Raw genomic sequence first — 26,515 nt, forward strand, 5'->3', positions numbered from 1 at the left:
ATATTTGAAATCAATGTAGAAACTTGGGAATGACAAAATAAAGTACGAAACATACTGGTAAATCATTTACCTCTGTACAATTTTAATTCCTGATATTTTGACAGCCTCCATTCACATCATGATTGATCATAAATCAATCACAGAGCTAGTCACACTGACAATCAATTTATTATGTTGTAATAAAACAAGATCCCCAACTTGGCTCACCTTTACATAATTTAATACCAAATAAAATGAGTGAAATCATGTCCTATTAGAAATCTTGTGATGATGTCCCTTTAAGACTTGACTTTAGTTTCTTTTGGTCCTTCTGTCCCATGGCGCGATAAAGTTTTTTACGTGCTTCCTTCTGTCTCTTCAGTTTGGCCTCCTCCTCCTTGTCTTTCTGTTGCAGGAACTCCTTGTGTTTGGCATGTTTCACTGTGTGCGCTTTCTTCGTGTTGTACTGGTGGACTGTGCCGAGAGCGTGGAGGAGAGCCGCCACCTATAAAAAGCATTTGTTTTTATTCATATCAAATTTACTTTGAGATGTTGGATGACAGAAATGACAAACGCCACATCAATTTACTCGCCTTTCTTTCGTGAGGCTCTCTGATCACGCTGGGCCTCTGGAGGTCTCGAGGGGTTTTTCCTTTCCCTTGAATCAGTTTTGGTTTACTCTTGTAGGGAAGAGCCTTCTGCAGTGCTTTGGGGATGTGGAGGGGATTGTAATGGGTTTGTGTACGGACCACAGGCTGATTGGGGAAAAAGAGTCACAGAAGTAGGGTTCAGGCATATGAAGGTTGGCCAAATCAGAATGAGGTAACCACAAAACGAGTCTACCTTGTACAGAGAGTCTTGATTGGGTTTGTTGCGAATTCCCAGGTCGTGTTTGAGCTGCCCTAGGGTCCTCATGCCAGCCCAGCTGTCCTTCTGACCCACAGGGAGCAGCAGAGACGTGATAGGGTTGTACAGCTGTGGAACGGACACTTTGCACCAGGAGCGCAGGAACACAATATCTGCAATATAGTCACAAAGAATCACAGCCTTTAATGTTTTGCTGCCACCTAGTGGTGAACTAATAGAATGCAAGAACCTAAGTTCAAAGCGTGTGCAAACTCACCACTCATAAGCACCCTGTCCTCAAACGTAGCTCGAAAGGATCCTGCTGGCGTTGACATTGCTTTCTTGATTTGACCCCTGAGGCCAGACACTGTTCTTATCGAAGCTCCTTCAAATTTGGCCACTTCCAGCACTGTATTGAACATGCCCTGAATACAAAAGGAGATTGCAAAATGAGAGGTGATCTTTTAATTCATTCTTTGGAAAGAAAAAACTCCTACCTTTATGAAACATGTGTTCTTAAAGATCTTGTATGGGTAGCCAATGAGTTTGAGCTTCTTGACGACAGTCACCGACTTATCCAGGTCGAGGATAACTCCGGTTGCTGCGATCCGGAAATTGGCCTGCACGGAGAGAAATACGTCGGGTTGATGGATCAAAAACCTGCTGTGAATGTTGAGAGACAAAAGCTTTCAAGTTCAGCAAATTACTTACATTAATTCCGGTTACTGATTGCAGAGCCAGGAATCCCGTTCCTTGCGGTGTAATTGGACCTTCAGAGAAAATGCAGGAGCATTTTATTAAGCGCTTTCAATAGGTTATAAACTATTTGTCAATTTGCTCTTGGGTCTCAACTTACCCCAGATGGAGGCACCGCAGTGCATGTGCTGTGGGGTGTATTTAAGAAGCCGGTGTCGCCCGTTGTGATCCTCGATATGGTAAAGGGGCATGGTCTGGAAGCGGCGCCAGCCTAGCGATAGTATGAGCGGGTCTCGTGTCTTCAAGATGCGATTATACCAGCGGTGTTTCTTCAGTCTCATCTAAAGGAGAGACAGAAGTTTAGAGAAAAAAAAAAGAGTGATACCTCATCAGCTCGACGTACCTGTAAGTATCCAGCGCTCCCCTCATTGGAGCCCAAACCACCGAGGATGATGGGATAGTGAGGATCAAAGTTTGTGATAAATTCACAAGGTAACGAGGAGATTTCCAGTCTGACGTACATCCCTGGCCGGAATCCTTCGTATTGCACTCGCGACTCGTCGTCTAAATCCTCAAACTCTGCCCTGTTCAGCTGTGAGGAAAAATACAAATTACAATCAAGACTATGTCATGAAAACTAAATTGAAGAACGATACAATGCAATCGTTAGGAGCTCCGTAAAAATGTTCCCAAAAGTTAAACAGATGAAATTGTGCGAATGTACCTCAGCTTGCTTCTGCATCTCCTCCTTGAGGTCATCAAAGTAAGTGGCATCTCCGTCGTCATACTCGGCATCAAATCGCTCTTTCAGCCTCCGTTTTTTATCCAAGCGCTTGTTTTTCTGGACTTCATCCTTATCCTCCTTCATCGGAGTCTCTTCTGTGTTATCGTCGTCATCGCTCTCACTATTCTGTTGGTCGTAATTCAATTATTTAAATTAACACTTGGATGTTCCTTGGTCAATAATAAACTTTACAAGCACACCTCAGCTTTATCCTGAGCTCCTTTGTGGACTTCGCCCGTTTCCAGATCTTCAAAATCTCCGTACTCTTCGTCTACAGGAAAGAAGTCTCGATTAATCATCAGACATAACGATGAACAAAATGTGCTGCCTTTGAAAACACTTGCTCATTTACATTTAAGTTAATATCAGATGTCCAAGTGGAATTTTCTACTTGCCATGTTCCTTCAGGAGTGTGGCAGCATCTTGGTTCTCCTCCCATTTCCCCGTCACAAAGCAATCCCGTATGGAGTTCAGCATCTTTGTAGACAAATTCAAACCTTTTAGCTACCTTTGATCATATCTATAATCCCATTTATGTGTCATCAAATACTACCTCCTCCAGATCCCAGTTGCGGGAGGAATCGGGGTCGAAATGGGAACAATCAAGCCCATTCGCTTGCAACCTTCTACTCTTCTGAGCGCGGTTGACACGAAAGAGTCCTCCCAACTCCTCGTCGTCGTCATCCTCCTCTTTTGCCTCGGCAACTAGAAAGAGATATGAACATCAATACAAAAATCATTTGCATCTTATCGTTTGTGAAAAGGATCATTTGATACCTGAACCGTAGACCAGTTTTCGCAGGTTGGGCATAGCTTCTTGGTGGCGTAAAAATGTTTCAGATGCCTTCTGCTGCAGACAGTCTTTCCACCGCAGAGCCCCTGTAGATTTAAAAAAAAAAAAAAGGTCTCATGAAGTGAACTCGAGCACAAACGTTCAAAAAAATGAAAATATGCATTTACCGATCTCTTCTTGGGTTTCCTCTTGGCTTTCACTCACTGTCTTTTCCATTGTGATTTGAGTTTCATCTTCCTCTTCATCAACATCATCTCCATCATCTTCATCACTCCCTACTTCATCCTCATCTTCTTCAGAGCAATGTCCAGAGTCACCCACTCCACCAGCTTCGTCTTCTTCGCCACTCATCTCCAGGTCATCGTCGCTGTCGGCAAAAACGGGCAACTCGGCCGCTCCTTCCGCAACGTCTTTGTTCATCTCCAGCTTGCGTTTCTTTATTGTTGGTCCATCTTGATCACTTGAACATTTAGACTCTTCATGCGCCTCATTCTGCTCCTCAGCGTCACTGTCATCATCATCATCATCATCATCACTGGAGTCCCCTTTGTCATCTTCCTCTTCTTCATTGAAGATCACCTTTCTTCTCTCTCGGTGGCTCATAGGATCCCAAATACGCTCCTCCGTGAGGCCCTCATTTTCTCTGTCCCACACACACGGAAAATATCAAATGATATTGGTACAAACAATTTCTTTCCCTCATCGTATCCATCTTTTGTTTCACCTGCTCTGTGCGTTGACATCTGCCGAGTCCAGAGTAGCAGAACCGCTGAAGAGGGTCACTTTGCTGGCAGCCATCTTGGCATCCAGAGTGGCGTGGGTATCAATAAGAGACTGGACAAGCTCTGTGCTGGGTCTCATCACCTCCTGTGTCGGAAAGTAAACAATTCACACAAATAAAACATCAGATGAAATGAAAATAAAACACTGATTATCTTCACAAGAATTTGCTTACTACACACCTGGTCTTGAAGAACATGGCACGCAGGAAGGTCGATGTACACGGCGTCTTTGTCGTACACCACCCCACCGACTCCAGCCATGGGTGCGTAAAGCAGCCGCTCCTTCTCATTCAGTGCCCTTTTCTTCTGAGCATCTGGCAGTGGACAGGGGTCAGGCAGGAAGTTCACATCTGCAACCTCGAAGTCTCCAACACCTGAGAAGAGGAGAGGCGATAATTATTTTTTTTCTTCCATGATTCAAAACACAGCTGAATGTTTCAAAAGAACATACCTGGAATATGGACCTGGCTTTTGTTTTTCAAATATGTCCCTCGCAAGTAGCCATAGAGCGACACTCTCCGATCACACTTTGAGTCCGTTCGAATCGTTTCGGGGTCAGTCAAATCCTCCATGCTGAGATTGAGAGCGCAATGCAATTTCCATCAATTCAGAGGGTATTTTTCTGCCACAAAGATAATCAATAACAAGAAGGCGGTCTCACCGATCAACAAGCAAATACGGGTGAGATGTCTGCCAAACCAAAGGACGAAATTTCATGACTGAGATGAAGCGGCCGAGGTTCTTCACTTCCTGTGTTTGATACTCCCCGTACACCATGCCGGACAGATAAAAAAGCTTGGCACCCTGTAGTTGTCAAACAAAGGGAGATTTTTGACATGGAGGCTACAAAGGTAACTGAAAGAAGGAAAATATTATTTACCTGGTAGACCTCTGTCCAGAAGCGATGTTTTAAAGTTTTCTTGGTCTTCCTTAGAGCCTTGTTGTTCTTAAAGGAATCCAGGTGAGTGAGCACACCCATGATGCGAGGGAAACCATGCACTTGGCAGATGTTGAGAAACTCAAACGTTTCCATTTCAAAGCCAAAGCTGGCATCTATCAACATCAGAACCTAAAAGGAAGAAAACATTTTTATTTTTAAGTCATTTTTGATTCAAATATCCCTGTTTGCAGTCGCCACTTACCAGATCAGCTACTTTTGCAAGGTCGATCATGGTATTGATGTCATTGTTACACTCCATGAAAGTGAGACGCCGTTTCTTCCCTGCGAAAAGAGTACAGGGAAATCGAGAGGCTTCATTAAACTAAAACAATGTGAACTTGTGACTAAAAATTATGATACATCGACCATAAATATAACATCAGAGGTGAAAAGCCAAGCGCACCTGAGACGATGGTTACAGGGCCACATATATCTCCAAGCTTCTGACGCGTGAAGATTTTGATCAGGCAACGGATCAGGGTGCTTTTCCCCACCTTGGGGGGTCCGACTACGACAATCACCACTGGAGGAGGCTCCAGGGGTGTCCGATCAACCAGGGGGATGTGGTGTTTTTTGGTCTTTATGTCCTGCGACCTGGAAATATTGAACACATGGATCAATACAGACTAATCCTCAGAAACCTGCTCCATCTCCATTTACCTGTGGAAGGTCTTGGCCATGCGTACAGCAGACTGTACTGCAAAGGCTTTGGGGTTGCGTTTGCGTTCATCTTTCTCTGTTGAGACACCTTGTTTTCTCAGTTTCTTTCTTTCCGCCTTTGGCCCACTGTGTTTCTGCTGATGTTTCCTCTTTTCCTTAACATTACCATCCATCTCTCTGCTGCAACAAAATCACAGCAGATATGTGAACATAAAATAAAAATCTCTGCTTAAATTTAATTTACAATATGTTATGCAAATACACATTGCTTTTCCAGTAGCGACATTTTCAATATCATGTAGTTATGAAGCTGCACAACACCGAAAAAATGTCGACAACATTATATTTACAGACGTCGTGTCCACCATAAAGTTATTTATTGACTAATAAGCGTTTTAAAATGTAGTTAACGTTGTTGTTGACTCACCCGGGGAATATCCACAAAATTTGAGGACTGAAAATAAGGTTATTTGGGGATATTGAGTGAGGCGTGGGTGAGCATTAGGAGATACGTTTCTGTAGTAGGCAAAATCTATTCTGTCTACCAACACTCGTTCTGTGTTTTAAAAGGAAAACGAAAAATTTGCTAATAAATTTGACAATTTATGGAAGAAGCATGTATTCACTGTCCACATGTATTCGGCGAAAATTCACCCGGAAATGATTATTTTCATTTCCGGTTCATCTTCTTCTTCCTCTTCTTCTCCGTCTTCTTCTTCTTTTTATTCACATCTGGCAAACCAGTGATCATGCACATTACCGCCATCTACCGGACTGGAATGTGAAACAGTAGACCTAAAATCAACCGTCCATCTATTTTTCTAATTTCATAAATTATAATTCACTGCGCCATGGCACCCTGTTTAGGTGTATACAATAATTAAATAATTGACTAGAAAGAGACTGTAAACTGTAGTGAGTGACACGCAGCACGCATACAAGTCAAGTTATTTGATGAATTGGTCCACTTATATTGGTGTAGTGTTTTTGAAGGAATGATCCGTCATTTAGTAGAGATGTCCTGATGTTATGAGAAGCAATGAGGAGATGAATGACACTGTAGCAAAGCCAATATTTCCACCTCACTGATCTTGGCTGTTGTACAATCAACACGAGGATTGCCAATTTATTAGTTCCACCCAAATAAAGCCAAGTCTAATATTATTTATTGATGACTTTTTAAATTCATATTTTGAAAAGTCTAAACTGACAGTAGGTCAGTGTTTTTAATTATGAAAATGAATGTGAGGGCTTTTGGATACTTACTGATACTTTGTATATAGTGATAGAGGTGATATCTGTTGAAATATGACAATTCTGTATTATTTTTATCAAATAATTGGAATAGGAAATAATCTTTCCATGGCAGTAAAATAACATTACTGTGAAGACTGGACTCCCGTCAATCCACATGATGATATGATTAGTTTCGGACTGCTTCATAGTGTTTCCTTGATTGAATTACTTGGCCATTTGAAATGTGAAATATATTGCATTTATTGTAGAGGAATTAAAAGACCCTTGAATTTCAACAGTTAATATATTGTTTTGAATGTTGTGTTGATGAGATCACATTTGTTGCACCTTTAATTTCGTTGTACCTCTAGTTTGTCTGTTGTTGTACAATTACAATACAAACTTTTTATTTTATTTTATTTTATTTTGACACCCAAGTCACCTACATTTCTTCATTGGTGTTAAGACTTTGAGTAAAACTGGTCAGTTCCTGCCTCTTACATCCTCAGTCATCTCAGGAATGTCCCACAGGAACCCGAGGACCGGGGAACCTTCACCCTTCTCCTCCACTATGGCTCTTCCGACAAAGACCTGCGCAGGTCAACGTCCATCCAACCGCCTCTCCATCCTCTCATTCATCACTCATTCATCTATCGAGCCGTCACGATGTGACGGGATCCAGTGCGAACGACAGACGTGAGCCGCCGTCAGGTTGAATCTTCCCTTACGAGGATCCCTCTCAGAGGTGTCCGAGGGTCTTGTTGGAGCCTGGAGTGCCACGCCAACTCAATCTTAGTAGTGGACAAAGTCAAGAGAGTGGGAGCTGTCCCATCAGTCTCCATTATGGGACAGTGTAGTTGCTTTGCTGTCGTGTTCCTGTGGTACTCCAAAGGAGATGCTGTCTCATACATCATCACTGAACAAAGGGCCTGCTCGGCTGAGGGGGCTGGGGTAGAAGGTGGATCCTTCCTGCCCCAGACCCCACATAGACCCACCCACATTCTCAAACACAAGTTACATTGAAGGTCTTAAAGTATGAGGAGCAATTGGTTGTTTATTTTGATTCAATTAATGTTCACTTCTATTGCTTAATGACTTTATTATAGTGGTTTGTTTGCAGTAACCGTTTGAGATGTTGGAGGCGGTGGGTTTGCACAAAGTTAATAGTGTCTATCAAAGCGGCAACAGTGACAAACGAGCTGGTTGCGCACCAGTGTTTTATACTTTCCCACTTGACTCCTCAGTAGTGACCATACGGCTGCAGTTGCCTTTATCATGAACCATGGATGAGATTTTTTACACTTCATTTCCTCTCAGAGAATGCTCGACTCATCCATCCATTGATTTCTTTTCGAACCTCAAAAACCTCAGTTTCTGCAATTTCTCAAAGCAGCTTTTGCTGGAATGAACAAACATTAGCATTGGCTGTGTTCTTTCTGTTTCCCATTTAGTTATGCAGGCATTTCCCCCTTGCAAAATAATAAAATGCATTCTTGGCTAAGGCTGTGAGCGTTCATTGACAGACAAAAGAGTGGATTTCATTCTGTAGTGACGGCCTGTTTGAATAAGGTCACAGGGGTGAACATATTCGAGACAGTCCAAGACTAAATAATGCCAACTCTGATTTCAGAAAACAAGTTGTGTATTGATGAACACAAAAGCCATGTTGACTGGATGCAAGAAGTGATCCATAAGCAGATGCTATCTGCAGTTTCATTGTCTCATTATGCTAATTCCGGATATGGGAATGTGTGCGTGCGTGAGTGCAGAATAAAATGTAATTTGAGAAGTGAAAATATCAGTTCACTCACATAGAACTCCAGAATAACTTCCCTCCATGACACTACAAGGGTTCAGGGTTCAAGTCCCTATTCAGACATTGTGCCATGATTATTCTAGATAAGGCTTTTTGCACACACTCCGTAACTCACTGAGTCTGCTCTTTATCTGAAACCTAAGTCCACAGAGCCTGAGTAGCTCAGTTGGTAGAGCATCAGACTTTTAATCTGAGGGTCCAGGGTTCAAGTCCCTGTTCAGGCTTGGTTCCACACAATGTCCATTAATATTGATTGATAGTAGATTTTTTTTGAGGAAAATAAAATAATATATTTTTTCACTTTTTTGGAGAATAATGATATATATATATATCTATATTCAGTTTTTGGGAGAAAATTAAAATAATATGTGTATATAAACCATGATTATGGAACCTCTCGGAGCCGAGGGAACGGAAGTAGCTATGTTGACCGGAAGTCGTGAGTTCAATGGCCGATCTGGCCTTCCTCTTTTCAACTGTCGGTCGTCCTCGTCGTTTGTGGGTAATGTAGTCCCATCGGTTTTATTATCACCATTTTTGTCACGTTTACACAATACTCATTCTAACCTTGCAGGTGAAACGTCACATGCTTTTTTCGTACGATAAAAGAATTATAACATTTTAATGCTATTGAATATTTGAATCCGATCTTGCTAATTTATTATTTGTATTGAAACTCAAAGTCTATGGTGCTTTGCGTCTCTTGCGCAGGCGCAGTGCGTGCAGGCAGCGGAGCAAGAGAAGCTTGGAAAATGACCAACGGAAAGAGCACATTTGGCGATGAAATTTGGCATTATCACGACAAAAGCCACATTTTTAACCTCAATTTTGTTATTTTGTGTTTAGATAACGTGGACCAAGAGATTCTGGGTAACATTTCTTGACACTAGGTCGTTTGCGAGGCATTTAAGACGCTTTCGTTTGCGACGGAAAAGGTGCACCTTTAACGTTATTTTTATTTTTCACATCAACAAGAATGTCGCGAAACAACAAAGATCCTCTCATCCAGAAAATAGCAAAACAAGCGTTTACGACATTTAAAGGTTTAAAGTGTTCGGCCAATGGAGATAGTAAAGTCTTTGCAGAAAAACAGGCCAAACTCATCTCCTTGGTGACTGCGATTAGGGCGACGGATCTCAAGATCTCTCCCCAGAAAAACAAACCCACCTCGGGTACGTCGGAACCGGATTCCCCGCCGGTCACCTACATGCACATCTGTGAGACGGATGTGTTCAGCATGGGCGTATTCCTGCTCAGAACCGGAGCCTCCATACCTCTTCACGACCATCCGGGCATGAACGGGATGCTGAAGGTCTTCAATGTTTCCTTCAATGTTTTGTTGTGTGTGTTTGCCATTTTTGCATTTTTTTTGGCAGTATGGAGAAGTCATCAGAACAAATTCATTCTTCTCCTCTTTGTTTAGGTCCTCTACGGCAAGGTGAACGTCAGTTGCTTCGACAAGCTGGAAAGTGGCCAGACAGCCCCTCCTCGCTTTGAAACTCCCGTGACCCCATTTCAAAATGCTTCCCTGCGACGATCCTTGCTCCGCTCAGTAGCTGAGTACTCGGAGAACAGTGGACCATGTCTCCTGACACCTCTGCGGGATAATCTCCACCAGATTGACGCTGTAGACGGGCCTACTGCTTTCCTGGATATCCTGGCGCCGCCGTACGATCCAGATGATGGGCGGGACTGTCACTATTACAAAGTTCTAAAAACTGTGGCAGACCCAGACATTGCTGTGATGGAGAACCAGGGGCTTCAGGAAGAGGAGAAGGAGATGTGGCTTTTAGAAATCCCTCAGCCAGAGGACTTTTGGTGTGGAGGAGAACCTTACCCAGGCCCTGTTGTTTCCGTGTGACCAGTGGGACTATAGCAGTACTAGAAATTGCTCAACTCAAATACTTTTGGAAATGACATTTATGCCCCCAGTCAACAGGGAGGGCAAATATGATGTTACCTGGCGTGCTTTGCCGAAAAGCTCAAATTATTTCAATAATCACGATGTAGTAGCCTCATTTCTTCTACACTGAACCTTTTTTTTTTTTTTTTTGTGAAGCTAACACTAGATAATGTAGAAAACACAAAAAGACAATTAGCAAATGCTCTATACGTGCGTGTGCATGCATGTGCACGTTTGTTAGTCACCAAAAAGGATTAATTTAATGCAGTTAATGATTAGCGTTGATTGAATCATATCAGCTCGTCATCACTGCCCTCAAACATTAAACATGAAGTTCTCAAGACTGCTCTCTAAATAGCATCAAGAAATTTCTGGTTGACAGCTTATTCTAGTGTTTCCTTTTTTCTTCTTTTGCAAGTTGCACATGTTATCACAATGCTTGATACACTTATTGAATGTATGTTGAAAAAATAAAATTCACAGACTATATTCAAACAATTGTAATTTCAATGATTTTCATCTGTTGAGACTAAAAACCAAGTCAAAAGTTACTCTATTGCTTAGCAGAGGAGGCACAACAAGCAAATAAAGAAAGGTACGATAGATACATATAATTATGTCACTATTTTTCTCACTAAATATATTTCTAGAGGTGCTATTGAGAAGTTTCACCGGATGTCAGTAAAAACTCATGCAACCCACACATATACAAAAAAAAAAAATCATAGAGTCCAGAAATTAAGATATGTGTCATTTGAAATGACTAATAGGCACTTATGTGATAGGACTGTATTAGAAATGATGTAAAAAAAATACCTCAGGAGTGATTTAACTATTTTGGAACAGAGTTGCGGTGGACTTACAGACGCCCACCTTTTGGGCTTGATTTGACACATCAGTCTGACAACGTCACGGAAGGAAGCCATCTTAATTCCCCCATTGGAAAGCATTGTACAGACTAGAGCTTAAAATGAAAAATTGATATGACTTACTACATTTCCCCTGAAGTCCACATATGGGGTAGCATTTCCGAAAAGGGAGCTGAAGGGTCGGCCTATTCACTGGAAGTCCGGTTCTCTCAATCTTTCCAAGTCCACGGCAAGCCTTCTCCATGAGCTGCAGGCTTCCAGATGGCGAGCCTCCACGCTGAGGTACAAAAAGAGGAAATTAAAATGATCAAACTTTCTAAATAAAAAAAATCAATCTGAACAACCAGATGCTTTGTGTTGCTAAGATATCTCCCCCCCAAAAAAGAAGACATTATAAATGTTTGCCTGGAAATCGGATATGTGGCAAAACCAACAAAAAAAAAAAACTTTGAATCTTTAATAAAATAATATAATAATATTTTTGTTGTTGTAAAGACATCTTCTCAAAACACACGTACAAAACAAAAACGAATTAGCCGTAGCCTGTGCATTTTTTTAATACTACAATAATAATAATAATAATGAATGAGAAATATTAAGAAAAATTTAGTTCCATTTCCATATTTACTGCCACCGTGCAGATGTGACACAATTGAGAGACTTTTTTTTGACTATGGAACAAATACTTTGCATGAAAGGTCACAGTTTAAGGTCTTTAAACATGAGTGGGTGAAGGTGATGAGTCACAAATACCATATATGGCGCAACGTGGGATTCATCCTACCGCATTTTATTTCCAGCCTCATTATAATAAAACTTTTCTTACATACACACAATAAACTTTCCATGTATTGTACCACTTCCCTTTGTTACGTGTTATAAGAACAATAAAACAAATGTGTGTTTTTTTTCCATCCATTTAATCAATCCCACAACAAACATGTAAGTTTTTTTTTTACACTACATTATTGTTTTTCCAAGTGAATATTTAACATTTACACGAGACTGAGTACAAAAATAGAATGCATGTCTCAACTTTACATAAAAACAAATATACATTGCATTAGAGTCTCTCAAATCAGAACATACAACAAGGCACGACGGAGAAAATGCGTGTTAGAATTAACACCGTTTAAATGACGCTACTAAAAATTTTATTGCAGTTATTTCTCATGAGATTTTTCCTTTTTTTTTTAATACACATAAAACAGCCGCCCTTTTTTTTATTATGACTATATATTCAGTGCAGACAAAGTGCAATTATGGCAGAGCTGTCACCTTGAAGCGTAGTCGGGTGCAATTACGCAACAATTGAAATTCACCAACCGTTAAAAAAAATTCAAAAGTTCATTTGTTGGGTTAGTACGGACATGCAGACGTGTCCCACCTAAGCGCAAATCCCGTTATTTGCGCTGATGCCGCCGGTGCGCTCCAAAGCGGAACCGATGGATGAGGACGAATTGGATTTCCTCTCCTTTTGCCTCAGGTGGATTTTGGTATGCCTCTTCCTCTCGTCGCTCCTGGCGAACTTGCGGCCGCAGAAGTCGCAGGCGAACGGCTTCTCCCCCGTGTGGGTGCGGATGTGAGTGGTGAGATGGTCGCTGCGGCTGAAGTTGCGCATGCAAATCCTGCATTGGAAGGGCTTATGTCCGGTGTGGATGCGGATATGTCTGGTGAGCTCGTCGGAGCGGGAGAAACGCCGGTCGCAACCCTCCGCCGGACACGGGTAGGGCCGCTCGTGGATGGGGGTCTTGCTGGGTCTGTTCGGATACTTTCTGGGTCGCAGGATGGGCCTCAATGGGAGATTCTGGGGGCTGTACGCGGAGGGGAGCCTGGCCGGGCCTCCCCCTTCAGCGCTCGGACCACCCAGCGTGTAATTTCTAATCGTGTTCAGCGGGGTCAAAGGTGGCGGGACGCGGAACGTATCGAGGGAACACGGGCCGAAGGGTTTTCGATCGGGGATGCTCATGTCTCGCTGACAAGCCGGCTGGAAGAAGCCAGGGTGGTAGTCGGGGATCATTGGGAAGAGTCCCGGCACGTCTTGGCCGCCGTGCTGCTTGGGGGACGAGTACGAGGGCGGCGGGTAAGAGGCGATGTGGCAGGTGGACGTTGAGAGAAACGCCGACGGATCCTGATACACCTCCGCGCAGGCGGCGGAGGAATACGGAGGCGGAGGGGAATAAAGCTGATGATGCTCTATCTCGACTTGGTTCTGATGGGCCGCGGCCATGCTGCAACTCAAATTTCGGCTCGAAAACTGACCGGGAGAAACTGGCGAAGCCGGAGAAGAGGATGATGACGTGGATGGAGGAGGGGGAGGAGGAGGAGGAGGATGGGCGACGTTGAAGATGCCCGAGACGATGTTGATGACTCCTTCGGGGTTCCAGTTTGCGGGATACTGGGAGTCGATGGAGAACTTCCCCATATATGTGAAGGTCTGGTTGCGGTGTGAGGGAGCTTGTGAGAACCCGGCGGAGTAAGAGGAGAGGTCGAGAGAACGTCTCTCTGCGTTCATCTCTGCGCTCATTAATGAATCTGTGGAGAAAATAAAACAGATCATTAGTGAAAGACCTTGTCGATGATTAATACGAACATTTTCAGCGCATTCATAAAACTCACAGGTTAGCATCTATAAAATTTTAGTTATCATTTTCCCAAAAATAATTATTTGACAATGTATTTTAAATCTCAGTCTTACCTGGAGCCACATTGATCTGGTCGTAGTGGGGTCCCATATCAGAGTTGGGAAAAATTGCTACGGACGTGGGCAAGCCGCCGGCGATGTCATCCACGGAATAAACGTTCTCAAACCCCCCGAGGGTCATCGGCACCTTCTCCAGAGTTTTTGCCGTCATCCTGGCACAAATACAACTCGTGCGAACAAGTTTTTGGAATTCACACCCGATTGTTTACAGTTGATCCACCACGCGTGCGTTATCGCTGCATGGCTTCATTATGAGAAGAAAGCAGAGGAGCGCTCCATAGTTCGAACACGCTCGTAATATTATTCTCGAGCAAGCGGCGGGCCCAGGCACTATCTCGTACATAAGGGAACCCTTTTCAATGTAGTCACAACGTCATTAACCAAATATGGTGTGGGCGTAGGGGCGGAGCCTTCGGTGCCGATTGGCAAGGAAGATCCGTGACGTTGCAAAGTGAAAGTGGCTCGAGCGTTAAGAGGAAAAAAAGGGGAAAATATAAGACATGATGAAGAATTTAAGCAGTAAATACAAAGCCCGAGCGTCAAACTTTTCTCTACACTATTTTCTTTTTCCAGCAGCGTAATATCTTGCATTTTTCTTTCTGAAATAATAATTTCCGGCTCAGGTCTTAAGCCCATAAAAGGATGAATCCGGTGAACAGACTCCCCTTTATCGGTTTCGTTTCCGTTATGATAAATGACGGAAAGTGACGAATTTTATCGAGGGGGGAACGCAACTTTGAACCACAATCAAATCAGAAGGAGCCAGCAGTTAATTTTTTTTTTCAATCTTCATGGAAACTCTTTCAGTGTGATTTCACTGTACTGGACTAAATATAGCTAGCGATAATGAAAATATGGTATTAATTTTAAATACATTTTATATTTTCTACTATGAAATAATCCCCGTGTTCCAGTGAGCCCGCCCCCTTGTGGCCTCCTAAAGTACAGTCGCTCTCTCTCTCTTTGTGTCTCTGTCTCTCTCTCTCTCTGTCTCACCCACACACTTGGCCACCTCACTTAACCTGGTAAATCCCCTCCGTAGGCGCTTGTTACCATACAGAAAAACATTGGCTTCAAATAGAATTTGCTTTCCATGTTAACGGTAGACACTGGTTTGCACATCCGGCTCACACTTCACAAGGAGCGGGTTCGATTCCCTCCCTGCGTGGAGTTTGCATGTTCTCCCCGTGCCTGCGTGGGTTTTCTCCGGTTTCCTCTCACATCCCAAAAACTATTTATTGTTCAACTTTCAAACTATGGCACCAATGACCCCAGCGTACACATTAAAAACCCCAAAAGTTCAAACTTTACCGCTACCAAATCCATAATTCTTCTTTTAAGCTGCTCTCCTGACAATTATAGTTTTGTGATGTCACAGAAAGCTTTGTATCGTTTACTGTCTAGACACATGAAAGCAAGAGAAGCGCTCTGATATCAGTCCAAGATGGAGAAGAAAAAAGGAGAGCCACCATAGATGAATGAGAAAGCTACGGGAGGGACCTTCTGTCATGGGCACATGCTTCACACAGTCTGAAGAACAGTAGTTTTGTCGGGCATTAATCGGGCTAACAAAGGGTTACTGTAACGTTTCAAACTCAGATACGACCCGTCACATCATTTTATGTGGCCCGCAAAAACAAATTTTACTTTGTGCCATGACTAAAATTACAAATTGTCTTTTAAAAATAGAGCTATTGCTAGCATTTTTATTGCAATTCATCTTTTTAAACTCCTATTTGAACTGATTTATGCCAGTAGAAGTTTTGAAATTCATGTTCAATCTAAAAAAAAAAATGCTCAGAAACTTTTTCTGTACATACTGTACTTTGATGCTATAAAATAAAAGCTGTGATGAGGTTCTCATCTGACAAGAAATTTTAATAAATGTAATTTTCGCCACACTTTGAGTGTGAACTGAAAACACCTCAGCTGGACATCACAGTTTGCAATTTGTTAGAGTTTACATTTCACAGAAAAAAAGTTTTTTTTTTTTGCCAACTTTAATGTCTGCATTATGGATTTTAATTGGTATTATTATAGTTTGCTCTGTGTTTGGCTCTTTGCCATTAAGCCCAAAGATTAAGCACATTATTCTTTGGGAAATTCTTCTCAGTTGTATTCATTTGCCTCAAAACAAAAAAGCATCACATGATGTACAGTAGGTCATTGACAGCAGCACCAATGGAAGGTTGCATGCTTGGAACATGATTGTGTAAGAAGCTCATTGACAATAGCTCACAAAAGCTTCTAAGTTCCTCCAGAACACTGAGCGTGTTTGAAAAAGCCGGCATTAATCAAACTCATTTGAATGTTTCACATTTCGAAGAATGTTTCTTGACCGCCTCCAGTAAGTCAGACGAGGAAACGCTTGGGCTTTTGGGACGTCCTCACATAATGTGGCCTGTTTTTCTCTTGTCTCGCCCACGGATGCAAAAATGTTTGCACATTGTGGCGGGGAAGCAAAAGCTTGAGTGAAAGCCCTGCATAGAAGAGGGGAGGAGAGATTATTTGCTGAAGAAAAGAAAGGAGAAACTTCTATTTATATAGTCTCAAAACTTTTTTGGATTCAAAGATTTCTGATGGTTTGTATATAGTACAATATTTCCGACGCTGAAATTAAATGAGATTTCACCTTATGGATTCGCTTTTACAGGTTTCAAACCTAATGAGGCTTCCATTTTCACTTAAGCTCAAGTTTGGTTCCTTTGGTTCCTTTGCCTATTAATGACTCTGCGGGAGAGGAAAATGCGAGGAGATAAAATTGGGGAGACAGTAAATACAGGCAAAGTTGCTTTGGGTGAAGGAAAAGCATAAATTAAAAAATGATAAAAAAAGAGTCATAGAGGGAACAATGAAGAAGAAAAAGATTTTGGTGGAGATGTTTCTGATATTGATTTGATGGCCTAACACTCGACACACACACACCACGCCGGCCGCTCAGTTGCCAGTCTTGTATTTCAGCAAGAGCATCCGGGGGTGGAAAGCAGCAGGGGGGGGGTAGGAGGGGGGGTACGCTCCCCTCCCGCTCCCCTCCAGCTTCTTCATCAGAAGATCAATCAACATTTCTCCGCTGCAAACACAATCCCTCTGTGTGCTCCTGTTTTCTCTGCTCAATTTAGCCCCGAATCTGCGCTACAGTTCAACTTGTATTTCAATTGTTTCATCTTTCTTCTGGATGTCACTAGGGCTCCTGAAGTTTTTGGACTAAGAGAAAAACAATTTTCCTATACTGCAATTAATTTTTTTGTGTGTGTTGAGGAACTATGGGAGATAAATGTGCTCATATAAAAAGACAAAATAAGAGAACGACTTTGCATAAACAGTGATTTGCCCATCATTAATTCTTACGGGAATTTATCAGGAATAATAAAAAAAATGAAATTACTGCTGAAATATTTCCTCAATTCAAATTCATTCTATAAAAATGTATGTATGGCAACAAATAGAAATAATAAATAGTCAACATCTTTGCCCTGGCTTTCTTCACTTTATGTTGCCTTATTTTGTTTGGATGCCATCGTGTCTGTCAGGGCCTGTCACTGTCCACCCACAAGCTGTAGTTTTCACTGTCACCCCAAATTGCAAAGCCCCCCCCCCAACAGTCCTTCCATCCCCCCCTACCACTCCTTCCTTCCGCTATAAGACATACTCAGGGGCACACACACACACACTAACAGGCTGACCATGTGGGAGATGTCGGCCTGTTTGGCCAGCAGATTTTCTTTCTTCTCGGGGCCGTGGGTGGTTTCTGTTTTTCTTGGTAATTCAGTGTAGGTGGCTCTTTTCTCTATTGAGACTGACTTTTTTTTTTACAGGCCAACTCAAATGAAGTATGACAGCGGAGAGGAGAATCATTGGAATTGTTAGTGTTATATTATATATTGAAGTTAATAGCAACTTCGTTTTGCATAATACCTCACGATTTGTAAACTGTAAATTTTTTAAATGCACAAAACTGCACAGCTTCGGAAGTCTGCTGGCAATTTTTAAATCCACAAATCCAGGTTTGCTTGCTAAACGAATATGAGCTCTTCTTCCATCCTATAATGAGGGCAATATTAAGAGCATTTAAAAGACTGCTGTTCCAGGACATTAGCATTAATGCTTCTGATGATGGTACACAAGTCAAATGTCAATGGTGGAGCCTGGCTCAGTCTAATGACTGAGACAGGATCCTTTTAATGAGTGCATACCAATTAATTCTGACCTGCTGATCTTAGCCTGCTCCCCTGTGATCCAGACATGAGCGTCATTCCGAAACGAAAATAGCGAGAGGAGGAGTTTGCTACCTTCTCCCCCATGCAAAAGTATAAGAACAGTTTTTTTATGGTCAGACAAATCCACCAATGCTGAGTATTAATGGTCAGAGACAACGAACATTAAGCAAATAGCATCATCAGACATAGTTCATCTTCACCTGTTGGAAGGAAGCGCTTCATTCATCTTCCAACACCTCCCCAGAGCTGGTCAGATGTCAGTCAAACAAATGGCCTCGCTAATTGCTATTCACATCGAGACATGAGAGTTGGTGCAACTCACCATCATCTCCTCCTGTGCCTGTAGCATAGCATGTAAAGCTGTACAAATACGCTTGACGTTTCCCCATTAGCCTGTCACTATATTAATCATGCAGCAAGGTTCCCTCAGCAATACATTGCTGTCCATCAACTTAATTAAGCACTATAGAAGGGATAATTAATGTCTCTCAGACTTCCATTCGCCTTCAAGTTGAATCTATTGTAGTTGTTTTCCACCATTTTGTATCTCAATCAAACAAAAACAGCACAAAAAAGTCTTTATAATATAACATCATTAAATATGTTCGATTCTGGAGTTTGCTTGTTCTCCCCGTGTCTTCTGTTTCTTCCCACGTTCCAAATAAAAGTATAAAAGGTGATCACATCATGTGCGAATAATAATCACCGCTAACACATAGAGTGTGTGTGTGTGTGTATGTGTGTGGCTGCATGCACACGTGTGTGTTTTTGTGTGGGAGGGTGTCAGGAAGACAAATGACCTCAGTGTCATATAAGCAGTGGAAGCCATATCATTAGCCTTAGAGTTGAAAAGAGAATATTTATTTTATGCCACTTGCCAATTCAATATGGTCCTTCCAATTTAAAATGATGATGTCGGGAGATAAACCGGGTAAACATAAACAAGACAAATTCAAGTTAGCATCTAGATCGTCATCAACTTGGCACATTCTAGAACAAATATAAATATATAGAGCTTTTTTTTTTTTACTGCAATGAGAAAGACTCATTGATCCTCCTTCGCTCAAGCCTTGATACATGGGCAACATTTAAAGCGACTGTTGTTCCCTGCAGCACAATATTTTACCTATATTGATTCAGTCTTGACATTAAAAAGCCACTTTGTGACTTGTCTTAGTCTCTTTGTCAGTCTTCAGACAGACAACATGATGGTGTCCATGTTGATGTCCACAAACAGAAAGACAAATCTTTTTAATTCTGATGAGATCTACAGAATTCTTGTCGGTGACTTATAGTCGGGAAAATACGGTACATTGGAAAGACGTTATTAAAACCAAAAGTGGCTTTTAATTTTTTTACTTTTCACCTCCAGCAACATTTCTACCTTGCCAGGTTCCTTTCGTCTTCTCCCTTATCTTCTGTCATCTCATTCTACGCTCTGACAGGCCGACAAAGATAACTCACATCATCACGCACATTTCCAAATGCATACACTACGTCCCACCCACGCTGCCTATATCTGACACTTAACTGTGATAAATGTGCGACCTTTGACCTCCAATACTCCTGCTGCCTTGAATATGAAAAAGTTCACCTCAATTATTCTCGCTCATCTCATCAACTCACAAAAAGGTGGAGCCGGTGGGAAAAGCAACCCCAAAAAAAAGTTCTCTGGAAATACATTTTGCTGGTGCTGATGAATGAGCTCCAACAAGGTTTCACACCGACTTGAAGAGTAATTCCATTACGTCCGCTCACTAATGATACTGGTGAGTCTCGGGTTTCCTGCTGGAGAAAAATGGTATGAAACAATACCTGATTTTAAGCTTTAATCTTGTTAAAACAGCGTAGGAGAAAGCTCATTCGTGTGTTCATTTGGCAGGGGATGAGTCGTGAAGAGGTGAGAAGGAGACTTCATAATCGCCCGTTAATATCAGATTGCCAATGTGGGAAGTTTCGATAACAAAGGAGCAGCGTGTGACTTTGTGTGTGTCCGTGTGTGTGTGTGTGTGGGAGTCGGCGGTGGTGGGGGGGTTAAGGGTCTTAATGTTGCCACAACAGAGGATGAGTGAATTAGAAAGGGCTCCAACCTCAATGCTGATAAATGTGTTCATAATTGAATGCCATTCACTTGTACAGACGCTCGTTAAATATGAGCGAAATGTTGAGTCGATTCCACGACAGGTATTTGAAAATGATATTGAAACAGCCGATGATAATCTTTTGGATGACTGCTGTGATTAATGAAGAGATAGAATGAGACGTTTTCAACATGGGAGCTCGGTTAATCATCTTCTTTGGTTTGATTTAAAAGACAGCCAGTTATAGGCTACACAACAAAGTGATATTCCAAAATTAAATATTGAAATCAAGTAAAATATCTAAAAATAAAAACTATTTTTTAAAAAAAATGTAAGGTAATAAAATTGCTAACCATACCTCTATTTTAAATATTATTTTATTTTAAATATTGAAATCAAATAAAATACCTAAAAAGAAATATTATTTTAAAAAAATGTATGGTAATAAAATTGCTAACCATACCTCTATTTTAAATATTATTTATTTTATTTTAAATATTGAAATCAAATAAAATATCTTAAAATAAATATTATTTTTTTAAAAATGTATGGTAATAAAATAGCTAACCATACCTCTATTTTTTTTAAAAGTGAAAACAATTTTGGAATTGGCATAAATTCTTTGCGGGCCACCTAAAATGATGCGGCGGGCCGTATCCGGCCCCTGGTCCTCGACTTTGACACCGATTCTCTACTTCAATATTAATTATACAATACATACATTAAATCATTAACCATCCCTCACTGATTATGAGGAAGAGATAATTTGTCCGTTATTGCCTTTTCGAAAAGATACAACTTGTGCGTTAAATAAATCTTATCTTCAAATTAAGAAACCCCCTGCACCTGCTCCCTGTCATCGAGGAACAAAAACCATCCCATTTATTAGATTGGAGTAAGACGATGCCTGGAGAACAGCGCAGAACTTGATCCAGTTGTTGTTTTGCACGTGTTAATTGGTGAGCAACACAAGTGCGGCCAAAACATTATTACAGGCGTAAACCACCACAGCAGGGTATTGCTGAAATTGAATTACACCTCGCTATTGTTTAATTTATCTCTCAACGAGCCAATTAGGGATGAGCTTTTCGGTTTCGGGCTCATCTCCACGGGAAAGGGGAGAGTTGACCTAGTCAAGTCCACATCAACGTTACACAGTGGAGATCAAATGGATTTCTCATCATTTGGCTAATGATAGGAAGGCAAAATGAAAGCTATTTTAAACCTCACTTGTGCTTCTGCTGATGCTGATAAATTTGCTGTTAGATTGAATCGTGCTGATGATGAAGATGATGGCAGCCAAACATAACATCATTTATTACCATCTTCAATATAAGGATGTGCGCTAGATGGAATTTTCTTATTAGTTTGAATTTTCCATTTTTCTTCCTAAATAATATTTAGCCTCCATTACACCGAGTGATAAATCGGGAAACTTTTTGCTTGAGCTGAAGATGGTGTGTAAGTTCCGTTTGGAGGTGATATTTGAAATTTATTTGTTCCTTCTTGAATTATTCATAGTCAGGACTGGAGTGAGTTTCTATCTTATGGCTGTAGCCTGAGTCACGCTGAATCAATACACTGGTCATAATTTATCAACAATCAATAGTGCATTTACTTTGTTGTTAACCTTTACCTTACCCTACATAGATGATTATTCATTTTAAAAGAACGTCTCTAATGTTAAAACTTGAACCGTATAAATTGTCCAAAAAAAAAGGAACTAATTTGGGGTTTTTATTTTCACATGCTTTAGTGAGAATAATCTGATTTTTTTTAAGGATGAGAAGAAATTTAGCGTTTAACTCAGGCTAGCATAAAACAGTCGAATACAAAAGACAGGATGATACTTTTGCATTTCTGCCTTTTTCTATTTCACATCAGCAAAGCTCTCACTCACTCAGCAGTCTTTCCAATTAGTGGTTTGTTTCTTGTATTTCATTTCCTCCCTGACCATAGTCCAAAACTACAGACAATGCAATTACGGTTGACGTCTTGTCACTCTTGTCTCGTCGTCATCAGAGAACAAAAGAACCCCGAAGATAGACGACCCGTAAGTATCTGTCCCGAAATAAAGACTGCAAGACAAATTTCATTCGTGGGCCACGAAGATTTGAAGAGGCGTATTCCCCAAAATAAAATAACATAAATATTTTTGCACCCATACAATATCAATTGATATATTTTTTCTTAATATTTCAGTATAAAAAAAAAATGAGAAGTAGAAAACGATTACAAAATAGTGTTGAACCACCCAAAGCAGCCAAAGTTCTTGAACCCCGGACTTCTCCTCCTCCTCCGTACTTCCTCTACCTTGTTCTTGACAGGCCGCTGACCCAGTTCCTTGCCCGTGGAAAACTACAGAGCGAGTCATTATGGCTAAAGCGACAAAAGATTCTGTTGAGCGGCTGTGTGATGTTGAAACACTGATTCTCCTGTCTGCCTCAGCAGGATGGAGCAGAGAGGGGCTTCATTCATGTACAGTCACAGCCTGTTAATGTTCAACCACAGACAGGAACTGATTGGAGTATTTCTCCCCCCCCCCCCCATTATTCCACACCTTCATGTATAGCTACAAACATCTGCAAGATCAACTCAAAGGAAGTTTCAATTTCTTTCGATAATCAGACCTCCCTAACTTTCTACGCCTTCTAGCAAAAACCAGGATGCCCTCTTTGTTGGGAAAGGAATCCCTCCTGTGTGCGTGGAGAAGGTGTGTGGGAGTGTCATGTGGGCGTTCCCCATACAGAAAGTTTGTAAAGGCCAACCCACACATTGGGATGCCGCCTGCATCCCCTGCCATGACATCCAACTGGAGTCTGTCAGCAAAACAGCCAACATGGCAGAAAGTATTGAAGACGAGGGCAACGGGGAAAACAAAGGGGGAAAGTGTGAAGAAAGGGAAGAGCGTGTGAGTGTAATGTACACTGATATGGAGAAACTTTGTGTCGGTGGGGCCATCCTGGTGTGGAGAATTGTCTCACTCCCACACTCGCATTCCTAAATGGAAGGCAGCAGAATGAACATATGCAGTGAGAAGTACCTGCATAAAGAAGCAAGAAGATGTGTAGGAGGTGATGATCTTTTCTAAGCTTTGAATGACATCCAAAATAGACCACACAATGACAAAGATTTGGTCATGCTTGGCTGAAGTGACTGGAATCAATCAAAGAAAATAGAAAAGGGAGTCTCATTTAGGTGAGGACTTTGTTTAACTAGAGCATGAAATTAGCGTGACTAACAGCAGCAATATTAACATCGTGAGCAATTAAGCAATTAAACTCCATCTAATCAAAGAGTCAATAATTCTAAAATACTCAATTTCATGTCATTACTAAAATTGCAAATCATCTTTTTTTAAATATTTGAACAGTAGTCTGATTTGAAAAATTATTATTATTAAAAATTATTACATTTATTTGGGTTGGCAGTCAAACTATGACTAAAAAAAATTTTGATACCCCTGCTCTAAGTCTCACAAGTCTCACATGCTCTGATAAATAATTAATGAAATATTTTAACATTGTCTTTGTGCATATCAAAGAATAAAATCAAACAAAGAAAATACCAATTCATATTAAACACTACTGACCATCATTTCACGGTGCGTTAGCACTCTCTAGTGGCGTAAAACGGAACAGTTTTACTAACAAGGAAATCAATTTGATCATGCACTATTTCTACTTTGATGAATGATAAACATCACCGATAAGTTATTTTGAGATTTTTACTTTTAGATTATATAAAACATTTAAGACAGTAGCACATAAAGTACAAAGCAGGTATGAACAGCATAAACATCCCATTACACTGAACTTTGGAAGGAGAAAAACATTAGGACAGCCACAATGAGGTCAATCAATTATCCACATGTAATATTTTAAAGTAAAAACAAAATCATGACCATCACCCCATCACTTCCTCTTCCACACACACCTCTGCTCAGCCAAATTTATCCAACATGATAAAGACAGAAATTGATTCCGACAGTACTAAGACCACAGGCCAGTCAGTTCAACAAAGTCCACAAACAAAAACAATCATTTACAATATTTTTTTTCACTTACGATGCATGTTGCTTAGTGCGACTTGTGGCGTTCCTTGCCTTGAACAAATTTTTTAGCATGGAGTGAGCTGACGTGCATGGCAGTGACGATTTGAAGCTTTGACATGCGCTAATGACGTCTGACATATTAAGCAGAATGGCTTGTTCAACAAAAAAATATAAACTTTACCACTGTGTTCATCTTGATATTTTCGTTTAGCTGTGCATTTTTCCCTGCCATTTTGAAACCAAAATTGACACTTGTTTACTCGAATGGGTTTGCCTCACCTGCTTTGTGGAAGTTCACCCTATGCGCATGCGCGTTTGACGAAAATACCATATTGAACTCAAGCGAAGCGAACACGCAAAAAAAGTGAAAGATCGCCCTCTGGTGGCAAAAGAGAGAACTGGCCAACAGGGCAACAGGGAAAACACATACATACACATAACGTCTGGATTAAAAAAAAAAAAAAAGACATTCATTCATGCATCAATTGCCTGGATTATAGAAAAGTCCCACCTAAGCTAAAAGGGGTGAACTTCTGTGCCTGCTGGGCACCAATCTCAGCCACGTAAAGCGCCCCTGACTTTAGGTCCAAGTCAACCAAATGTGGTTTGACATCATCAGCAAGTTGAATCACACTGACCACCTTGCACTGACCAATTAAACCCACCGGCGGTGCCTCCAGTAGTGAAATTTGGTTGGTGTTGAGCTGGACTACAACAAAATATTTCTTGTCCGGGGTGAGGCGGACTGAGTACGGGGCATCCTCAGTGAAGCAGCTCCCCCATGAGCCCAGCCAGCCCCCCGTAAGGGAGTTGAAAACTTGGATCCTCTTGTTTGCCCTATCAGCCACCCATACCCTTTGAGCACTGTCGATTGTCACACTGTGAGGGATGTCGAACTGAGCTAGGCCTGGCCCCTTTTCTCCATGAACCCACAACACTTCCTGGTCTTTGGATAATTTGATGAGGCGATTATTCATCCCACCGTCACCGTCGACTATGTACATTTCCCCGGAGTCATGGACGAAGATCTCAGCCGGCTGGTCAAACTGCAGCGGATGAAGCCCGGAGCCGGCTTGCCCTGGTGTACCAAGGACCTGCAAAATGGAATTCTTTTATACATTTTGTCTGGGGGTGTGATTTTCTCCAGTGTAAAATTCAAGGTTGGGAAACTGGTTTGTTCTGCCAAATTGTCTGATAACAAAACAAAACTAAGCATTGCAACTTTTGAACTTGATACACACTCATTTCTCATTGAAATGAGATCAAATTATTCTGTTATGTATATTGCAATGTTGATTTGGTAATACAAATCAACAGTATTGGTTTCGGACCTATTGTGATTTTTGTTTGTACAGTATTGAAAGATGTCAAACGTCACAACATTCTTGCAATGACTGAGAGTAGGAGAGGCCACAGACTTTGAAAAACAACCTAACAGGAAGTTTAAGAGACAGTAAAGTACAAAAAAATCAAACATTTTAGCATTTTTTTGCTTTGTTTACCTGCAGAAGTTTCCCCGATGGTGAGTATTGTTTGATGCAATGGCCATACGGACCATTTCCCACATCTGTGATCCAGACAGTTGGGTTTGACAAAGCATCTGCTAAAAATATACCATGGGGCATCTCTAAGGTACTTGTATTCCAGTACATGAGGAAATCACCTTCTGTTGTAAACACCAGCACCTTGGGCACATTGTCCCCTAAAGAGGGAACACCACAACACCATGTTGGCATAAATAACAGAAAAATAGATTTGCTAATAATCGGGATTTACCTCTCTGTGCCACATAAACGACACCAGCATACTGGTTGACAGCCACCGCATACACATTCCCAGAGAAGAGTTCTGGGTTTTTGGGCCAGGTCACATCCAGTTTGAACAATGGCCTGCCCAGTAGTTGATAGTCTTGTCCGAGGATTGAGTTGCCAGCCTGCTGAGGGCTGAACACATCGTATAGCAGCATCATAAGAAATAATAAAGAGACCATAGCGGTCAATATTAAGCACGTATAGCTTCTACTTTTCATTGGCAGCTCCGGTAACCTTTGGAATAGCGTTCGTACACAAAAATACTGCTCGACCGTATCTTGCAGTACTGTTGAGTTTTTTCTGTTTACAATTTACTTCCTGGTTAATATATGAACCTGCGTCAA

At 41.3% G+C, this 26,515-nt stretch overlaps 4 protein-coding genes and 1 non-coding gene across 7 annotated transcripts; 2 read left to right on the forward strand and 3 right to left on the reverse strand.

The window, feature by feature from the left end:
- Positions 1–62: 62 nt before the first annotated feature.
- bms1 (BMS1 ribosome biogenesis factor) lies at positions 63–24,494 on the reverse strand. 3 transcript variants are annotated; one of them, XM_049758418.1, is made up of 24 exons: positions 24,374–24,494; positions 11,428–11,581; positions 5,481–5,660; positions 5,224–5,414; positions 5,023–5,102; positions 4,761–4,949; positions 4,542–4,684; positions 4,332–4,453; positions 4,061–4,254; positions 3,823–3,965; positions 3,266–3,741; positions 3,083–3,184; positions 2,859–3,010; positions 2,701–2,782; positions 2,506–2,576; positions 2,246–2,431; positions 1,925–2,113; positions 1,682–1,862; positions 1,537–1,595; positions 1,323–1,445; positions 1,103–1,250; positions 823–998; positions 573–734; positions 63–484 (listed from the first exon to the last, which is right to left on the reverse strand). In XM_049758418.1, the coding sequence occupies exons 2-24, from the start codon at positions 11,460–11,462 to the stop codon at positions 254–256; spliced, it is 3,615 nt and encodes a 1,204-aa protein (XP_049614375.1). In that variant the 5' UTR covers positions 11,463–11,581; positions 24,374–24,494; the 3' UTR covers positions 63–253. The 3 variants fall into 3 exon arrangements, with proteins under 3 accessions (XP_049614375.1, XP_049614373.1, XP_049614372.1); XM_049758416.2 differs by lacking the exons at positions 11,428–11,581; positions 24,374–24,494 and adding an exon at positions 5,908–6,154 and having other exon boundaries at positions 344–734; positions 5,481–5,657; XM_049758415.2 differs by lacking the exons at positions 11,428–11,581; positions 24,374–24,494 and adding an exon at positions 5,908–6,154 and having other exon boundaries at positions 344–734.
- Positions 8,684–8,756, forward strand: trnak-uuu (transfer RNA lysine (anticodon UUU)). Its single transcript has one exon. It is a non-coding gene; the product is annotated as a tRNA-Lys (tRNA).
- adoa (2-aminoethanethiol (cysteamine) dioxygenase a) lies at positions 9,038–10,933 on the forward strand. Its single transcript, XM_049758420.2, has 2 exons — positions 9,038–9,844; positions 9,956–10,933. Exons 1-2 carry the CDS (start codon positions 9,509–9,511, stop codon positions 10,391–10,393), a joined length of 774 nt encoding a protein of 257 aa, XP_049614377.1. The 5' UTR covers positions 9,038–9,508; the 3' UTR covers positions 10,394–10,933.
- egr2b (early growth response 2b) lies at positions 12,079–14,518 on the reverse strand. Its single transcript, XM_068649418.1, has 2 exons — positions 14,003–14,518; positions 12,079–13,839 (listed from the first exon to the last, which is right to left on the reverse strand). Exons 1-2 carry the CDS (start codon positions 14,157–14,159, stop codon positions 12,692–12,694), a joined length of 1,305 nt encoding a protein of 434 aa, XP_068505519.1. The 5' UTR covers positions 14,160–14,518; the 3' UTR covers positions 12,079–12,691.
- LOC125990976 (NHL repeat-containing protein 3) lies at positions 24,020–26,504 on the reverse strand. Its single transcript, XM_049758419.2, has 3 exons — positions 26,137–26,504; positions 25,863–26,062; positions 24,020–25,454 (listed from the first exon to the last, which is right to left on the reverse strand). Exons 1-3 carry the CDS (start codon positions 26,387–26,389, stop codon positions 24,855–24,857), a joined length of 1,053 nt encoding a protein of 350 aa, XP_049614376.1. The 5' UTR covers positions 26,390–26,504; the 3' UTR covers positions 24,020–24,854.
- Positions 26,505–26,515: the final 11 nt, after the last annotated feature.

Source organism: Syngnathus scovelli, chromosome 21 (assembly GCF_024217435.2).
Source record: "Syngnathus scovelli strain Florida chromosome 21, RoL_Ssco_1.2, whole genome shotgun sequence".
NCBI classification, from domain to species: Eukaryota; Metazoa; Chordata; class Actinopteri; order Syngnathiformes; family Syngnathidae; genus Syngnathus; species Syngnathus scovelli.

Excerpts from the sequence above, each read along its gene's own strand:
- adoa (XM_049758420.2), top strand. The coding sequence starts at position 9,509 with ATGTCGCGAAACAACAAAGATCCTCTCATCCAGAAAATAGCAAAACAA. Across the intron at positions 9,845-9,955 it reads GCATGAACGGGATGCTGAAG|GTCCTCTACGGCAAGGTGAA; the intron begins GTCTTCAATGTT and ends CTCTTTGTTTAG.
- LOC125990976 (XM_049758419.2), bottom strand. The coding sequence starts at position 26,389 with ATGAAAAGTAGAAGCTATACGTGCTTAATATTGACCGCTATGGTCTCT. Across the intron at positions 26,063-26,136 it reads CGTTTATGTGGCACAGAGAG|GGGACAATGTGCCCAAGGTG; the intron begins GTAAATCCCGAT and ends TTCCCTCTTTAG. Across the intron at positions 25,455-25,862 it reads CATCGGGGAAACTTCTGCAG|GTCCTTGGTACACCAGGGCA; the intron begins GTAAACAAAGCA and ends TCCATTTTGCAG.
- egr2b (XM_068649418.1), bottom strand. The coding sequence starts at position 14,159 with ATGACGGCAAAAACTCTGGAGAAGGTGCCGATGACCCTCGGGGGGTTT. Across the intron at positions 13,840-14,002 it reads CCAGATCAATGTGGCTCCAG|ATTCATTAATGAGCGCAGAG; the intron begins GTAAGACTGAGA and ends TTTTCTCCACAG.
- bms1 (XM_049758418.1), bottom strand. The coding sequence starts at position 11,462 with ATGCTACCCCATATGTGGACTTCAGGGGAAATGTA. Across the intron at positions 4,454-4,541 it reads CCGTATTTGCTTGTTGATCG|CATGGAGGATTTGACTGACC; the intron begins GTGAGACCGCCT and ends TCTCAATCTCAG. Across the intron at positions 2,114-2,245 it reads AGATGCAGAAGCAAGCTGAG|CTGAACAGGGCAGAGTTTGA; the intron begins GTACATTCGCAC and ends TTTTCCTCACAG.